Source organism: Garra rufa, chromosome 6, assembly GCF_049309525.1.
Source record: "Garra rufa chromosome 6, GarRuf1.0, whole genome shotgun sequence".
Taxonomy (NCBI): domain Eukaryota; kingdom Metazoa; phylum Chordata; class Actinopteri; order Cypriniformes; family Cyprinidae; genus Garra; species Garra rufa.
This window is the reverse complement of record NC_133366.1, coordinates 52229857-52247700: the sequence shown is the minus strand read 5'-3', so window position 1 is coordinate 52247700 and position 17844 is coordinate 52229857. Positions and strand designations below refer to the sequence as shown.

At 26.1% G+C, this 17844-nt stretch overlaps 1 protein-coding gene across 1 annotated transcript in view; it reads right to left on the bottom strand.

The window, feature by feature from the left end:
* Positions 1-1159: 1159 nt before the first annotated feature.
* The window catches only part of farp1 (FERM, RhoGEF (ARHGEF) and pleckstrin domain protein 1 (chondrocyte-derived)), an 82841-nt gene continuing 66156 nt past the window's right edge, over positions 1160-17844 (bottom strand). The window contains exons 18-27 of the mRNA XM_073842329.1: positions 17310-17547; positions 17100-17230; positions 16294-16362; positions 14984-15073; positions 13243-13325; positions 11950-12062; positions 9190-9353; positions 4538-4645; positions 4309-4460; positions 1160-2151 (exon numbers count right to left, since the gene is read on the bottom strand). Of these exons, the coding sequence (XP_073698430.1) occupies positions 2070-2151; positions 4309-4460; positions 4538-4645; positions 9190-9353; positions 11950-12062; positions 13243-13325; positions 14984-15073; positions 16294-16362; positions 17100-17230; positions 17310-17547 (1230 nt within the window). The 3' untranslated portion in view covers positions 1160-2069. The remainder of the gene's footprint in view (positions 2152-4308; positions 4461-4537; positions 4646-9189; positions 9354-11949; positions 12063-13242; positions 13326-14983; positions 15074-16293; positions 16363-17099; positions 17231-17309; positions 17548-17844) is intronic.

Below are 17844 nucleotides of genomic sequence, written 5' to 3'. Positions count from 1 at the left end.
CTATTAGCTGTTCTATATAGTTTTTGCATTACAATAATGGAGATTTGGGGCAAATTATCACGAAAATGCAAAAATAAAAAAAACTAAATAAAAAAGAAAAAGAAGAAATGGTGCTAAAAATATATTTTTTAAAAATCCATACCAAAAAAAAAAAAAAAAAAAAACTTTTCACCCAAAAATTTGAATTTTTCACCATAAAAAGCAAGCATATTTTTTCTGAAGAATTTTTTTTTTTCCTTGACATGACCAATTTTTCTCAAATTACAGTAATGAAAATCCTAGAGAGAAAATCTGCATAACAATTAATAGCATTACATAAACTATAAAACAATTTTTTTGCATTACAATAATGAAGATGTCTGGGGAAATTTAAAAAAAAAAAAAAAAAAAAAAAAGTTTGCCTCTAAAAAATAGCCTATTTTTCATGCAAAAAATGCATATTCTTCTAAAAATAAGCCTGTTTTAGTGCAAAATAATAACATATTTTACACAAAAATTAAAACAGTAAAATGTATTTTTCACCCAAACAAGAAGCATATTTTTGAGAGAAATAAGACTGATTTTTTTAATGTGATAATTTTATGACATTTTTTCTCAAATTTCTACTTTAATACAGTGAAAATCATGTGTTTTTTTATTATTATTAAAGTCAAAATAAATTTTATTCTGCAAAACAAATAAAACCATTATGTAAACTAACAATTGTATTATTAATTCTACTATTTGCATTAAAATAATGAAAATGTTGGGGGAAATTTTCTCCAAAAAAAAACAAACAAAAAACAAAACATAATGGTCCTAAAAATAGCACATTTTTAATGCAAAAAAAGTATATATTCTTCTAAAAAATATGCCTGTTTTAGTGCAAAATAATAACATATTTTACTCAAAAATTTGAAAAGTAAAATGTATTTCTCACCAAAACAAGAAGCATATTTTTAGGAGAAATAAGATTTAGTTTTTTTAATTTTGATATTTTCATGACATTTGTTCTCAAATTTCTACTTTAATACAGTGAAAATCATGTTTTATTATTATTATTATTAAAGTCAAAATGAATTTTATTCTACACAACAAATAAAACCATTATGTAAACTAACAATTGTATTATTAAATGTACTATTTGCATAAAAAAAGAAAAAATTGGTGGAAAACAAAAAAGCATAACGGTCCTAAAAGTAGCATATTTTTCATGCAGCAAAAAAGTAAACTAACAATTGTATTATTAATTGTACTATTTGCATTAAAATAATTAAATTGTTTAGGGCAAATAAAAAAAAAAAAATGGTCCTAAAAAAAAAAAAACGGCATATTTTTTGTGAAAATGAACTTGATTTAATTATTTAAAAACTATTTTATTTTTACTTATCAATTTTGAGGTGAAATACGACCTGCATATTTTTTGCCAGATTTTTTTACCTTTTTTAAATCACTGAGATGTAGACAGACAACGTCAACCCTTTATAAACATCAGACCAAAAGCCAGTAAAAAAAGCTGTAGTGTTAAAACATTTAAAAACAGTCCAGAGATGAACATTTGATTGAGTGTTTACAGTCGTCGGCCCTCATTCATAAAACACCAGCAGAACAAATTCACGTGTAAACCGTTCATAAAACATTCAATTCCATTAACCCAGTCTCACGTTCACTATAGCATTCAAAAAAGCATTTATAAAACACTCTCACATACAAATCAATAAAAGAACAAATCGTTGCATTCAACTTAACCATTGCATTCAATTCAACAAACCACTCCAGAAAGCTTTCTTATGAATTTCATGCAGGATTTACACTAATTAGTTCTTGCATTTCATGAATGAGGGCTGCTGTGTCTTTAAAAAAAAAAAATCTGTAGATCTGGGAGTGTTTGGCTTCGAGCTGATCCTGTGATGATAGTGTGTGTGTGTGTGTTTCTGGCACTGACCTCCACAAAACTTCACATCTCAACCCTTCAATAAAGTGAAACGACGATATAGCACACAGAAAAAGTCCATAAGAAACATGTGAAAGAGAGGACCTGATTGAGAACCTGATGTGTGTGTGTGTGTTCAGGCTGTGGAGGTCTTTGGTCAGTAGATGTGTGGCTCTTTGCGGCTCAGAGAAGGGATGTGACTGGATGAGCAGGTGGCGCTGCGGATCACCTCCATCCACCTACAACACAACAAACACAAACATTTTGGTTACATTTTATACATTACAGAAGTATAATACATCATTTTATTTTTTAATCATGAACTTTTAGTTTTAATTTGACATTTTGTATTGTTTTACTTATTTAATAATAATTTTTATAGTATGTTTTATATTTATTAGCAGCACTTTATATTGTTTTACTTGTTTAGTAGTATTTTTATTATTATTATTATTCCAATTATAATTTTGTTTGCATGAGTAATTGTGACCCTGGACCACAAAACAAGTCATAAGTGTCAATTTTTTTCCGATGTATAAATAGTTTTGTATTGTTTTACTTATTTAATAGTACGTTTTATATTTATTAGTAGCACTTTATATGGTTTTACTTGTTTAGTAGTATTTTTTTTAATTTAGTTATACTTATTTAGTAGTATTTTTCTGTAAATAATGTATTTTTTGCATCATGTTTCTGTAACAAAGTAGTTATTATGGAAACAGTACAAACAATAACAAAGTATAACAGTATAACTACAAAATAAAACAAAATTAAATGTATTAAATGTACACTACCAATCAAAAGTTTGGACAAACTTGAACATTTTTTTTTTTCTTTTTTTTCTTTTCTAGTCAAATATTTATTATTTAAAAAAAAACAATACAATATATTTTTTGTTTTATTTTATTTTAATTTTATTAAATTTTATTTCATTGTATTAGTTTGGACACACTTGACTTAATGTTTGTTTAAAAAACAAAACAATACAATACAATACAATATTATTTGATTTGATTTGATTTGATTTGATTTGATTTTCAAATACAAATTGTGCCAAGGAATGATTCTCAGTTTGTTTTTAAGAAAAACATTTGGTTTTTTCCATGGGAAAAAAAAAAATCTTAACTTCAGTTTTTCAACAAACAAACTGAGAATCACAATTTTTTGTATTTGAAAATCAAATCAAATCAAATCAAATGAAATAAATTAAATCAAATAAAAAATATATTGTATTGTTTTTTTAAATAATTAATATTTGATTAAAAATTAAAAAAATAAAATGTCAATTGTGTCCAGACTTTTGACTGGTAGTGTACATGCTTTTTATTTTGTATCATTTCTCGAAACAAATGATACTTTTAGTTATTTTTAGTAGTACTTTTCTGCAAATATTAACTTTGTAGCATTTTTTGGTAATAGACTATTTTTATTACAGAAACGGCACAAAAAAACTAAAATGAGTATAATACGTTTTTACAAAAACATTACAAAATAAGTACAATTATATACAATGCATAAATAAAAGAAATTAAAATATTGGATTTTTTTGTACATTTTTTTGCTGTAACAAAATATGTTATACTTTTGTATCGTGTTACAGAAACATACTGCAAAATAAAGTATAACATTTTGTTACTGAAACATAACAAAATAAATCATATACATACATATAGTATATTGATTTATTCAAAGACTTTTTTTTATTTATTCATTTAACTATTAAAATGAATTAACTTATTAAGTATTATTAATTATTAACAGAGTTTGCATGAGTATTTGTAACCCTGGACTAAACCATAAGTGTCAAATTTTCAAAATTGAGATTTATGCATTATCTGAAAGCTGAATAAATAATGCTTTCCCCTGATGTATGCTTTGCTAGGATACAATACTGCCCTCCAAAGGCAAAGCGCAGTAAAATTGAGTTAAGGCTTAAAATTACTTTGTGACAACTGTTTTGTCTTGTGGCAAAGTCTCCTGGTTCAATTTTGTCCCAGAGAAACAAGAGTGTCAACATGTTTGACTAGTTGGCATAAAAACTTTAAAGGCATTTTCTCAGTTTCAGTGTTGGCGTAGTTACTGCACTTTGCCTTTGGAGGGCAGAATTATACAAAGATACAACTGTTTTAAAATCTTTAATCTTTAATCTGAGGGTGCAAAAAAAAAAAAATCTAAGTATTGAGAAAAGTTGTCCAAATGAAGTTCTTGGCCATGCATATTACTAATCAAAAATGACGTTTTGCTATATTTATGGTAGGAAATGTACAAAATATCTTCATGGAACATGATCTTTAATAATTTTGTCTATAAAAGAAAAATCGATAATTTTGACCCCTACAAAGTAAGACTAGTTTTGTGGTCCGAGGTCATATTTAGGTTTATTTCGGTCACCGTACCTCTCAAAGGTGTACTCGCTCTCAGATCTGAAATAGTAGACGTGCGATTTGAAATGGAGCTTGAAGACGTAGTCTTTGTGGATGTTCTCGGACTCTGAGGGAATGGTGATGGAGTATCCCAGCAGAGGAAGGCTGGCCAGAGGATACTCATCCTGCAAAGAGACTTGAACGTTAAAAACGGCCAAACACATCACTGTCACTTTACTGGGCTTTCGTCAACATTTCTGACCTGGTGTGTTTTGTAGAAGAACAGACTGAAGTTGGTGAAGACCACCCATAACTTCTGCCAGCCGTTGCTGTTCTTGAACTTCCTCAGCAGATTCCCAGACAGCTGATTCTGAGGAATAAACACAAGAAAACATGAGAAAACACTTCAGATACAACCAGGGTCCAAAATCAACACCATCTATATGATTAAATAATTGATTTAGTTTGAACGACAGATTTAAGCACTTTTAAGTCCTGAAATAACTAAAAACAATAAATAGAAATTAATAACTATATAGATGCATTAAAAAAGACAAAAACTAGTAATAGCAATATTTTACAACAATGCATTAACTAATATTAAATATCAATACATTTGTTAATCTTGTATGTATTTATTTACCTTTTTATGTCCATGTTGTATAAAATACTAAAAAAAAAATTATTCGCTGAGAGTACTTGTCTATTAATTAATATTAACAGATACAACTTTTGATTTTAATCATGCATTAGTACATTTTGGAATTCTAATGAATAAATTTACTAAGATTAATAAATAATTAATTCTGCACAACAAATAAAACCATTATGTAAACTAACAATTGTACTATTTGCATTAAAAAATGCTAATTTTAGGACAAATTGTCATAAAAATGCAAATGCAAAAAAAGGGGCTATTTTTATATTTTTAAAATAAAAAAATCTTATTTTTTTTCTATTATTTATGGGGCGAAATATGCCAGATTTTTCTTTTTTTACCTTTTTTATCACTGAGATATAGACAGCGTCAACCCTTTATAAACATCAGACCAGAGGTCAGTAAAAATGTATACATTTTATACACTAATACATTAATACTAATAAATTAACTAAGATTAATAAATAATTAACAAACAATATTTTCATTGTTAGTTCATGTTGACTAATGTTAATAAATGTAACTTTACCTTCCACTTTGAAATAAAAGTAATATAAAAATAAAATCTAATTTAAAATATTAACAAAAACTAGAATAGTATAACAATAATACTACAATAAAACTAGTATATATTGCTTTATTACTAATATAATTTAGTATTCGAATGTATTTTATTTATTAACATCGCAGATGTCTTGTATTGTGATTTGAAATATGCATCACATTACAATTCTTAATTTGAGGTAATGCATGGTTTAAATCACAATTTTATCAAAAAAATACATTCTAAATAGTAGGCAATTTTTACTCAGTGTTGTATATTTTGGACCCTGGGCACAATAAAAGTATGACACTAACAGCACAAAGTGATATATGCATGGCTAGGAACTTAATTTGGACAACTTTATAGTCGATTTTCTCAATATTTAGATTTTTTTTTGCAAATAGTTATGTAGGCCAAATATTGTCCTATTTATTCAGCTTTCAGTATAAATCTCAGTTTCAAAAAAACTGACCCTTATGACTGGTTTTGTGGTCCAGGGTCCCATATATTGTCACATTTGTGCTGTTAGTGAACAACCGAAGAAGCAGCAAAGACACTCACGACATTCAAAGAGAGAAAGACACTGAACCGAAACACAATCACAACCCAAAGTACAGTCAGTGTTCAGAGGACACATAGTTGGTGATTTATTACATGTGCAGAGAAGAGAAAGTCCAGCTTAATTACTAACAGGTTGTTCACGTCAAACAATTATTCACCTGAACAAATCACTGACTATGAGACACTTCAGCAAATAAAGAGATCAAGTACTATTATTTTAGTAATTATATACTATTAAAGTGTATTTTTCTTTTTCTTTTTGAAGATTTTGAAAAGCTTTTTACATTTGTTTATATACATTTTAAGTTTTCATTCTAGGTTTAGCTTTAATTGTTTGCAATTTTGTTATGTGCAGCATTTTTATTGGTAGTAGTAGCAGTAGTAGTATTATTGGTAGTATAAATGATTACTAGTAATATTAAATATATAATACTATAGCAAAATAAATCTAATAATTTTATTATAAAATGCTTGGCACTACTTTTGTGCTTTTGTCTTTTTAATAATTTTAATCACTTTTTTCAGTTTTAGTTTTAGTTCAGTACTTCAAATTAAATTTATTTAATAGCAAATGTTCCAAGGCCACATTTTTAATTTTCATTAAAGTATACAAAGGTGTTTTTTTTTATATAATTTTTTTAAATGAAATGAAATTAAATTAAATTAATGATTTTACTTAATAATAACAACACTGATTTAAAGACAGACATAAATGTCATAATTATTTTAATTTTAATCACTTTTTTTCAGTTTTAGTTTTAGTTAATACTTTAAATTAAACTTATATTATTGCAAATGTTCCAATGCCACATTTCTAATTTTCAAATATTTTTCAAATATTTAAATTAAATTTTAAATTAAATACTGGAAATTATTTTAATGGTTTTACTTAATAATATCAATACTGGTTTAAAGACAGCCATAAATGTCATAACAATCATTATTTTTTATTTTTATTACTTTTCCTTTTTCAGTTTTAGTTTTAGTTAAGTAATTCAAATTAAACTTATTTTATTTCATTAAAGTGTGTGTGTATATATATATATATATATAAACCTTTATACACTTTAATTTTAATTAATATTAATTAATATGATTTTAAATTTTATTCTATGTTATCAATGGAAAGTATTTTTAATGGTTTTACTTCATAATAATTGTAAATCACTTTTTTTTCTTGTTTCAGTTTTAGTTTTTTACTTCAGATTAATTTTATTTTATCTTATCTTATCACCAGAAATTATTTTTAATAGTTTTACCTAATAATAAAAATTGTGGTTTAAACACAGTCATAAATGTCATAATATTTATAAGATCCTTAAATAAGACTGAGCTCTTTTCCTACATGGGATTTTTAACCTGCTTACCAGTAAAGTTGTGTTTAACAACCAGTTCAACTCAGAACAAACGCAAACACCAATCAAAAAAATCCAATTGAGCTCCAGTGTCTTCTGGAACAGCTTTTTTCTTGCACTTAACCATTGTTTGAATGCTAGCAAATCATTTGTGAGCAAAATGGGAAGTTATCTGGCATCCTGTTTTACCTCTCTATTCCTGCAGGTTTCACTAAAGCAGAGGCTTTGGACACGATACCAACACACCAGAGAGAGAGACACGGGCCCCTGGGCCCTGAGCGGGGCCGCAACGGGGGCCTCTGACCGACTGACTGGACTAGAGTCCTCTAACACAGAGCCGGACAGAGACACAAACACAGAAAGAGAAATGAGACAGACACTGGGACACGGACAGAAGGAGGAAGAAACGATACGGCCTGATGATCTGAAGAGGAAACAACATCAGGAACCTGAATGTTCAAGACTAAAACACTGCAAAAACACTTCTTAATGAGTTTAGATTCAGTCTTCTCAGTTAATACATCTACAAATCCTTAAATTAAGATCAACTGGCTTGAGAAACACAACTTATAGTCCTTCAATAGTGCAAAGAAGAATTTAACTGCTCAAAAGTTACATTAAAGACATTTAGAATGTTGCAAAAGATTAAAGTAATAGATTTCACAAAAATATTCGGCAACACAACTGTTTTTTAACATTTATATAAATAAATACATACATATTAAAAAATATTTAATACCTATATAAATTCCATATAAAATAAAATAAATGCATCTTGTATCAAGAATTTTGAGATATTTTCACTGGAAAATAAAATAAGATAAATAATAATAAATAATAAATGCATGTAAAAAAAAATACATGCATGCTTGTATCAAAGATATTTTGATATTTTAACTTGATAATTAGAAATACTCATATAAAATAAAATAAAATAAAATAAAATAATGCATCTTGTATCAAAGATTTTTAGACATTTTAACTGGATAATTAGACAGAAATACTCATATGAAAAAAATAAAAATAATAAATGCATCTTGCATCAAGTATTTTTTAACTGGATAATAGACAGAAATAATAAAATGTACAAAAATAATAATAAATAAATAAAATAAAATAAAATAAAATGCATCTTGTATCAAAGATTTTTAGATATTTTGACTAGATAATTAGACAGAAATATTCATATAAAATAAAGTAAAATAAAATAAATGCATCTTGTATCAATGATTTTAGATATTTTAACTGGATAATTAGACAAAAATACTAATATGAAATAGAACAAAATAAAACTAAAATAATAAAAGCATCTTGTATCAAGGATTTTTAGTGGATAATTAGACAGATAAAAATAATAATAATAATAATAATAATAATAAATTAATAATAATAAAAGAAAATAAAAATAAAAGAAAATAAAATGCATCTTGTAGCAAGGATTTTTAGATATTTTAACTGGATAATTAGACAGAAATACTCATTAAGATCAGGATTTTCTGCAGTGAATAAATCTTCTCTCATTTATTCACACTCTGCTATTTTTACCTTCAAGTTTAGTGGATCTGATAATGCTTTCAAACTGTTTCAATAAAACACCTTAAATTCCAGATTTAATATCATGAAAATGTCAAATGGTGCAGAAATTCCACGTGGGACCAATTACGAGTGACGCCTTGAAAACAGTCGAAGTTCCCCGAGGAGGAGGAGGAGGAGGAGAGAGAAAAAGGGAGGAAGGTTAAACACAAACACAGAGAGAAGAGTGGGGAGCTGTGGAGCGGGACGCTGTGCTCCTGTACCTCTAACGCTACGCTAAAATCCACCATGGACACGCTGGTGTTGCGATGCCAGCACACGTGAACCGTGGTATTACCACGGTGAGGCGTCTGCCGCTCCAGAGACGTCCGTGAGGCGCTCAGGTCGTCTTCTGACTCCTGGTCGGCGCTAGATTCCTCAGGGGATTCTGGGAAACGTGGGAAGAGCAGCCATTTAAACAAGAAAACAATGTGGTTTTTGTAATATATGTACCATGGTAAAATCATCCTTCTGGGTATGGCAGAGTATCATGTCAATATCAGGAGGACACAGATATGGTAAACATAGTATATATCAAAAACTAGTATATACTACATTATTACTGTGTTATCGCTTCACTGTATTTAAAATACATTCAACAATAACATGGTAAAACCATGGTAAAGTATATAAAAATTATGTTTTTTTTATAAAAAAGAATAATTACAAATACATAATATCAAATTAAACAAAATCACATTAATGTTATAATGTTATACAATAATGAATATAACATCATTAAAAATAAATAAATATATTTATTTCATATATAATATTAAGAAAATATAATATATAATATCAAATTAAAAAATTATAAAATGTGATTTTGTATAATACATATATATAATAATTAAAAAATATAATAATAATTTAATAATTAAATTTTACAGATTTATATATATATATATATATATATATATATATATATATATATATATAGATTTATTTCATATATCTTATTAAATAAATAAATAAATCCATAAATAATATATATTAAATTCTACAAAATCACATTTATATATAAAATGTGATTTTATAATACATAAATATAAATTAATAATTAAAAATATAAATAAATAGATTTATTTGATATATATTAAATAAACTAAGTAATAATACATATCAAATATATAAAATCACATATTCATAAAATGTGACTTTATATTACAAAAATATAAAATAATTAAATAAATAAACAGATTTATTTCATATATAATTAAACAAATAATATATTATATCAAATTCTATGAATCACATCTATATATCAAATGTGATTTTATACAATACATAAATATAAAATAATAATAAAAAAATGAATTGATTTTATATATATTAAATGAATAATATCAAATTCTACAAAATCACATCATATATAAAATATGATTTTATATAATATGTAGTTATAAAATAATTAAAAATACATAAACAGATTTATTTCATATATTAAGAAATAAATAATATATAATATAAAATTCTATAAAATCACATCTATACATAAAATGTGGTTTTATATAATACATAAATATAAAATAATAATTAAAAATAAATAAATATATAGATTTATTTTATAAATATTATTATACATTAAGTGATAAATAATATACATCAAATAAAAAACACATACTTAAAATGTGATTTTACTATGTGTGTATATATATATATATATATATATATATATATATATATATATATATATATTCATTTCACATGTATTAAATATAAAATCTCATTCTATAAAAATCACATCTATATATAAAATGTGATAAATAAATTTCATAGACTATTTTAAATATTATTAAATACATTAAGTAATAAATAATATACGTCAATATACATCAAATAAAAAAATCCCATACTTAGAATGTGATTTTATAATATAATAATATATATAATATATATTTGTTTCATATGTATTATTAAATATAAAAACAACATTCTATAAAAATCACATCTATATATAAAATGTGATAAATTTCATAGACAATTTTAAATATTATTAAATACATTAAGTAATAAATAATATACGTCAATATACATAAAATAAAAAAAATCACATACTTAAAATGTGATTTTATGATATAATAATATATATATATATATATATATATATATATATATATATATTTTGTTTCATATGTATTATAAAATATAAAAAACACATTCTATAAAAATCACATCTATATATAAAATGTGATAAATAAATTTCAAAGACAATTTTAAATATTATTAAATACATTAAGTAATAAATAATATACGTCAATATACATAAAATAAAAAAATCACATACTTAAAATGTGATTTTATGATATAATAATATATATATATATATATATATATATATATATATATATATATATATATATATATATATATATTTGTTTCATATGTATTATTATTAAATATAAAAATCACATTCTATAAAAATCACATCTATATATAAAATGTGATACATAAATTTCATAGACAATTAGTATAAAGCAGGTAGAAGTTGTCCTTTGAAGTCAGAAAGATTTCCATGAGACACAAAGACAGCGAACAAAAACTCTGTCAATACTTTGAAATCAGATACGAGTTCATGCATCGGGTCAGAAGAGCAAAAAGTCACAACACAATGACATCAAACTCCACGTCTAGACGACAAGAGCAACGATGAAAGAGAAGCAGAAGAGCTTTAGTTGACAAATAAAGCAGAAGAAAACGAGACTGATGTGAAGAAGATCTGCAGGACTGGAAACCTGTGAAACATGAGGCTGAGATCCAATGCAAACACACACAACTGACTCAACCACTGTGTTCATGCAGCGTACAGTGACCATGAACACAAGTCACATATGCATCTCATTGCATTAGACAGTAAAACATCAAAGCACTATTCATCTGAAACACATAGTTCTGTCATGAAGCTCTTTGTGTCAGATCAGCAAATCTGTAAGCTGTAGCAGCAGTTCAAACGCAGTTGATGAAACCAGAAAACATTGACTCACTGCTGTCAGTGAAGCTGCTGGACAGGATCTCAGTCGAGGGACCGTTGCATTTGTCCGCCAGTTCAATGGCCATCTTGATGTCCTCCACCCACTTCTCCATCTCAGACGCTGAGCTGTGGAGGCAATGAGAGGACCTTATAATGCAGCTACTGTCAATTAAAGCACTAAAGACAGCGACACCACCATTTTAGTTAAGGGACATACATTTTAAAGTAAAGTGTAAAAAGGAAAGTGATTAGTAGCAGTAAATAAAACAAAACAAAAATAATACATTTAATGGGAAAAATAAAAACAGTAATATATTGAAAATTTGAAAACTAAAACAACATAATTAAAAGTAATACATAATACAATTATATATAATAATAATATATATATATATATATAAAATATTCTAAAAATAATTATCAAATTAGTTTACTACTACCAAATACATACATATTAAAAAATATTTAATACCTATATAAATTCCATATAAAATAAAATAAATGCATCTTGTATCAAGAATGTTTTGATATTTTAACTGGAAAATAAAATAAGATAAATAATAGCAAATAATAAATGCATCTTGTATCAAAGATATTTTGATATTTTAACTTGATAATTAGACAGAAATACTCATAAAATAAAGTAAAATAAAATAAAATACAATAAAATAAAAAAATAAAATAAAATTATGTAGTTACGACATACATATATTTATATTAACAATATTAATACTATTAAAATTATTATTCACATTAAATATAAAAATACTACTAGTCGTAGTAGCAGTGATAATAATAATAATAATTTTAAAAGTCACTTTTTTGTCATTACTTCATGGCTTTAATTTTGGCCTGTCTTGTCAGAATCTCAATTAAATTAAAACTCAAATAAATTGAGTAATTCTGTGTTTTTTTTCAGCTGTACAGATCTGCTCTGATCTGAGTTCAGTAAATGCATTTAAAACAGCTTTTATGTAATGCTGCAATACAATGCACTCGATCACAGAAAAACATTGCATAACTCTTTAGAATCTACTGGTACCAAACTAGATTTACTTGAAACTGCATTTGCCAATTTATATAATCATCATGATGTTCCCATCATTTTTTTAGCATGACACACAAGGAAAAATGCACATTTGCATTGAACATGTGAGCCGTTTTCCCCAGACAGAAACTAGTGAATTAAACAACAAGGAAAGAGGACAGCATAGATGCTGACGAGCAGAAAGCCAGCCGCTCGTGTAATAATTAACAAACCTTCAGTTAAACCCTGAAGAGGTTAATTAGTGAACATGTTAATTACCTGGCGGCCACAACCACAGACTGTCTCTGTCCAAACAGAGTGAAGGAATGCGGGACGCCCCACTCGTCCTCACTCTCACGGATCTACACAAACACATAGTTCAAAGAAAAATAGTAATAATAAAAATATTAAAATAAATATAAAAAAAATATAAGATATTAAAAATATAAAAATGTAATACATTGAAAATGAAAAAACTAATAATAATAAATTATCAAAGAAAACATAAAAAAATACAAATTAATCAAAATAACACAAATAATACAGTAAAACAAAATATTAAATAAAAACAATAAAAAAATAATGAAATATAAAGATAACAATACGTTTTAAAATAAATAAACAATGAAACACAAAAATTTTACACTGTAAAAGAAAACAAAAATAAAACATGGATGATTTCACCATCAGAGTCAAAAGAATAAAAAAAAATATAAAAACAATATATATAAAATATAAAAAAGAAGAAATTATAAAATAATAAAACATTAAAAATACTAATAAAATAAATAATAACGAAATTAAAGAAAAAATAAATATCACAAATAAAAATATATGCAAAAATAAAACAATAACAAAAAACAAAATATGTAAAAATAAACAAAATAAAACCATTTAAAAATTAAAAATAAATAAAACATTCACCGAATAAAATACAGCAAAAAATGTAATATTGAAAATTAAAACAAAAATAAAACAATAAATTATCAAATAAAACATCTAATATAAATAAAAATGAAATGAAAAATAAAAATAAAGAATTAAATTAAAGAAAAAACAAATATCATAAAATAACACATAAAAAAACATTTAAAAATAAAAAACAATGAAACTAAAAAAATTAACTCTATAAATGAAAACTACAATAAAACACACTGATGATATTTTACCACCAGAGTCAAAAGAATAGAAATATATATATATTAAAATATATATAATAAATTATTTTTAAAAATTATAAAATAAAATATTAAAAATACTAATAACATATAGTATAAATAATAAAGAAAAATAAATATCACAAAATAAAAATACATTTAAAAATAAGAAAAAATAAAACATTTACCGAATTGTAAAATAATAATATAATACATTGAAAATGAAAAAAATAAAATAAAACTAAATAATAAATTATCAAATAAAACGTAAAAGTAAATAAATGAATATATAAAAAGAAAAACATCATAAAATAAGAAAAATAATAATACATTTTAAAATAATAATAAAAACAATGAAGCTAAAAATGTAACACAGTAAATGAAAACAAAAATAAAACACACAGATGAGATTTCACCATCACAGTCAAAAGAAGAAAAATGTGTGTAATTTTGCATAAATAATCTTGTCATTAATGTTATTTTGGTCCTTGATTTTCCTGTTCTGAGCTCTGAACAAAAGCGCTCATTATTTTTCAATTAAAACCTCATCGAGATTGCAATTCGTGGTTTGAATGCTGCGTGTTTCTGGATAATTACATTTACATGCAATATGCAATTTAGTGAGCCGCGCCGGAGCTGCGGCCTGCAGAACAATGGAGCTCCTGTTTGTGTGATTGTGCAATTAGTAACTGGAGACGGAGGCAGCGGGAACACGGCCAAAACAAACAGACCGCACGCAGTTAAACACTGGGAACGCTGTTGTACTGAAAGGTACTGTCAGTGAAGGGAGTTATATAACACATAGAGCTGAAAGAAACATTGCTTTTTATGATTTAGTCTAAAATGAATGAAATGTTACCCACCGTCATGCCGTACAGAGGAAGCTGGCCGTGTACTTTGAACTGATTGGAGGCCGTCATCCCTCGACTCGTGTACATCAGAACATCGTTGAACTGGAAATAAAATCAACAGAAAATGGAATATATTAGTCTTCATTATTTTATCTCTCTTAAAACGGTCAAAGGGGTCAAAAAACTTTGTAAGAAAATAGTAAAATAATACAAAAATAAATAAAAATAATTAAATAATAATTAAATAAATAATAATGAAATTAAAGAAAAAGCAAATATCATAAAATAACACAAAAATAATAATACATTTGAAAATAAAACTAAATAAAACATTAATAAAACAAAAATAAAATAAAACAATAAAAGATAATACATCTAAAAATAAAAATAAAACATTCACAGAATTAAAAGTAAAAAAAATATTAATACATTGAAAATCTAACAAAAAACCCCCCAAATAAATTAGAAAAATAAATAATCAAATAAAAGCATCAATAAAAAAATAAAACCAAACAAAATAATAATACATGATCAAAATATTTATAAACAAACTAAATACATTTAAAAATGAAAAAATAAATAATCAAATAAAACATCAATAAGTTAAAAATTAAACTAATAAAAAAAATATGTAAAACAAAACAATAAATGATACATTTAATAAAAAATAAAACAATTTAAAATTAAAATTAACTAAACCGTTTAATACACTGAAAATTAAGCAAAATAAAAAATTTATAAAATAATTAACAAAATAAATATTCAAATGTCAATAAAGTAAAAAATAATAAATAAAGCAAAACAAAAAAATAAATGATCAAAACTTTATGAACAAACATTAAAATAAAACAAAATAAAACAATTTTAAAGTGAAATAATAAAAAGCAAAAATAGTAAACTGTAAAGTAAGAAAAAATTAAATATTCACAGAATTACACTAAAATTGAAATAAATAAATAAATCAAACATCAGTAAAGTAAAAAATAAAAATTAAACAATTATAAATAACAAAAAAACATTTAAAAATAAAAATAAAGCATTCACAGAATTAAGACACATTTTTTAATACACTGAAAATTAAACAATAAATAATCAAATAAATCAAAATAATAAATGATCAAAAAAATTATAAACAAGACAATAATAAAAGTTGAAAAATTACAAATAAAAGAAATTAAACAAGAAGGTAATGATCAAATGGAACATTTATAAAATACGAAAAATAATGCTGCAAAATCTATGAGGATCGTAATTTGAACTAACCATCTAGCTGTAATAGACATCTAGTAATATGTAACTAGTTAATCGGAGTGAGCTCTTACCAGGAAGAACATTCTCTGCTGTAGACCGTTTCCAGAGAGTTTGCTGAGACAACCAAGCCTGATAAACTCCTGCCAAAACACAAAACTAGGTCACACCAGAACATTTCTAACCAGTTGTGAGGGTAATGCAAGTTATGTAATATTACTTTTTTCAAATAAAGCATTACTTTTTAATTGACAAGAAAATTTCTGAGTTACTTTTTCAAACAAGTAATGCCAGTTACTTCCCCCCCATTTATTGATTAAAAGCTCTCCTGTCCCCATGTTGAGAGAAATTGTGAGTAAGATGTTACTTTAGTTCTAGAATAAATGTGAACATGCATTAATTCATCTCACTCACTAAAAAAACAGACACAAACCTGCAATAATTAAATATGTTCAATAATACAGATATCCTTTATGTATTTAATCCCATTTTATTAACTGATGTCTTTGCTGACGACTTTCGATGATCCAATTCATCCATACTAATAAGCAAAAATGACTCTAACATTTGCTTTCCTTTTTTTTTTTTATTGCTGAAGAATTAACATTTTTTCTTTTGCGGTCCACAGTACAGACATCAAAAAGGCTTTTGGTGTGAAAAGGCTTTTCCATTTGACAAAAATAGAACTTTTTATATTAAAAACAAACAAACAAGCCCTGCCCAGATTTAAAAAGTAACACAAACGTAACGTTACGCATTACTTTGCATAAAAGTAACTAAGTAGCGTAATTAGTAACCTTTTTAGGGAGTAACTCAATACTGTAACAGATTACTTTCAAAAGTAACTTTCTTTTCATTCATCAAACCCATCAAAACTAACCCGTCCAGGAATGGCCAGATTGTCAACCCCAGTGAGGTCTTTCTTCAGCTCCAGAAGCTTCTGGAAGTTCTCCATCTTGATGAGGGTCCCGTGTAGCTGCACGACCATCTCGGAAATATCAGCGAGCGCAGCTGGAAGAGACGAAAAGGATCTTGAGGACGTTAACAAACTCAAAGCGAGGGCAAAAGCGGCTGGCAGTGGGATGCATACCTCGAGAGTCTCTGAAGTCGTCGTGCGTCGGCGGATAGTGTTTGCACAAGCGCTCCAGGATCTGTTTGTAGTGCATGAGGCGGTGCAGCGGACGCAGGAAGAAGATGTTGAGCGGCAGGTAACACACCTTCTGCAGCTCGAAGTCCCGACACAGACCCTCCAGCTTCCGGGACGAGCGACACGTCCGCTCCAGCTCCAGCAACGCCTCCGAATGCTTCTGGAGATGAGCCGTCAGCAGCTGACGAGGTGAAATGAATCACATAAGATGAGCTATTTGTAATCATACTACAGTGCTTTTAAGAGTACAACTATATTACCATCAAACCATGGCCAAAACCATATTACTTTGATGTACACTACCAGTCAACAGTTTTCCGACAGCGTTATTTTTAACGTTTTTTTAAAGAAGCCTCTTCTGCTCACCAAGCCTGCATTTATTTGTTTCAAAGTACAGCAAAAAGAGTATTTTTTTTTACTATTTAAAATAACCGTTTTCTATTTTAATATATTTTAAAATGTAATTTATTTCTGTTAT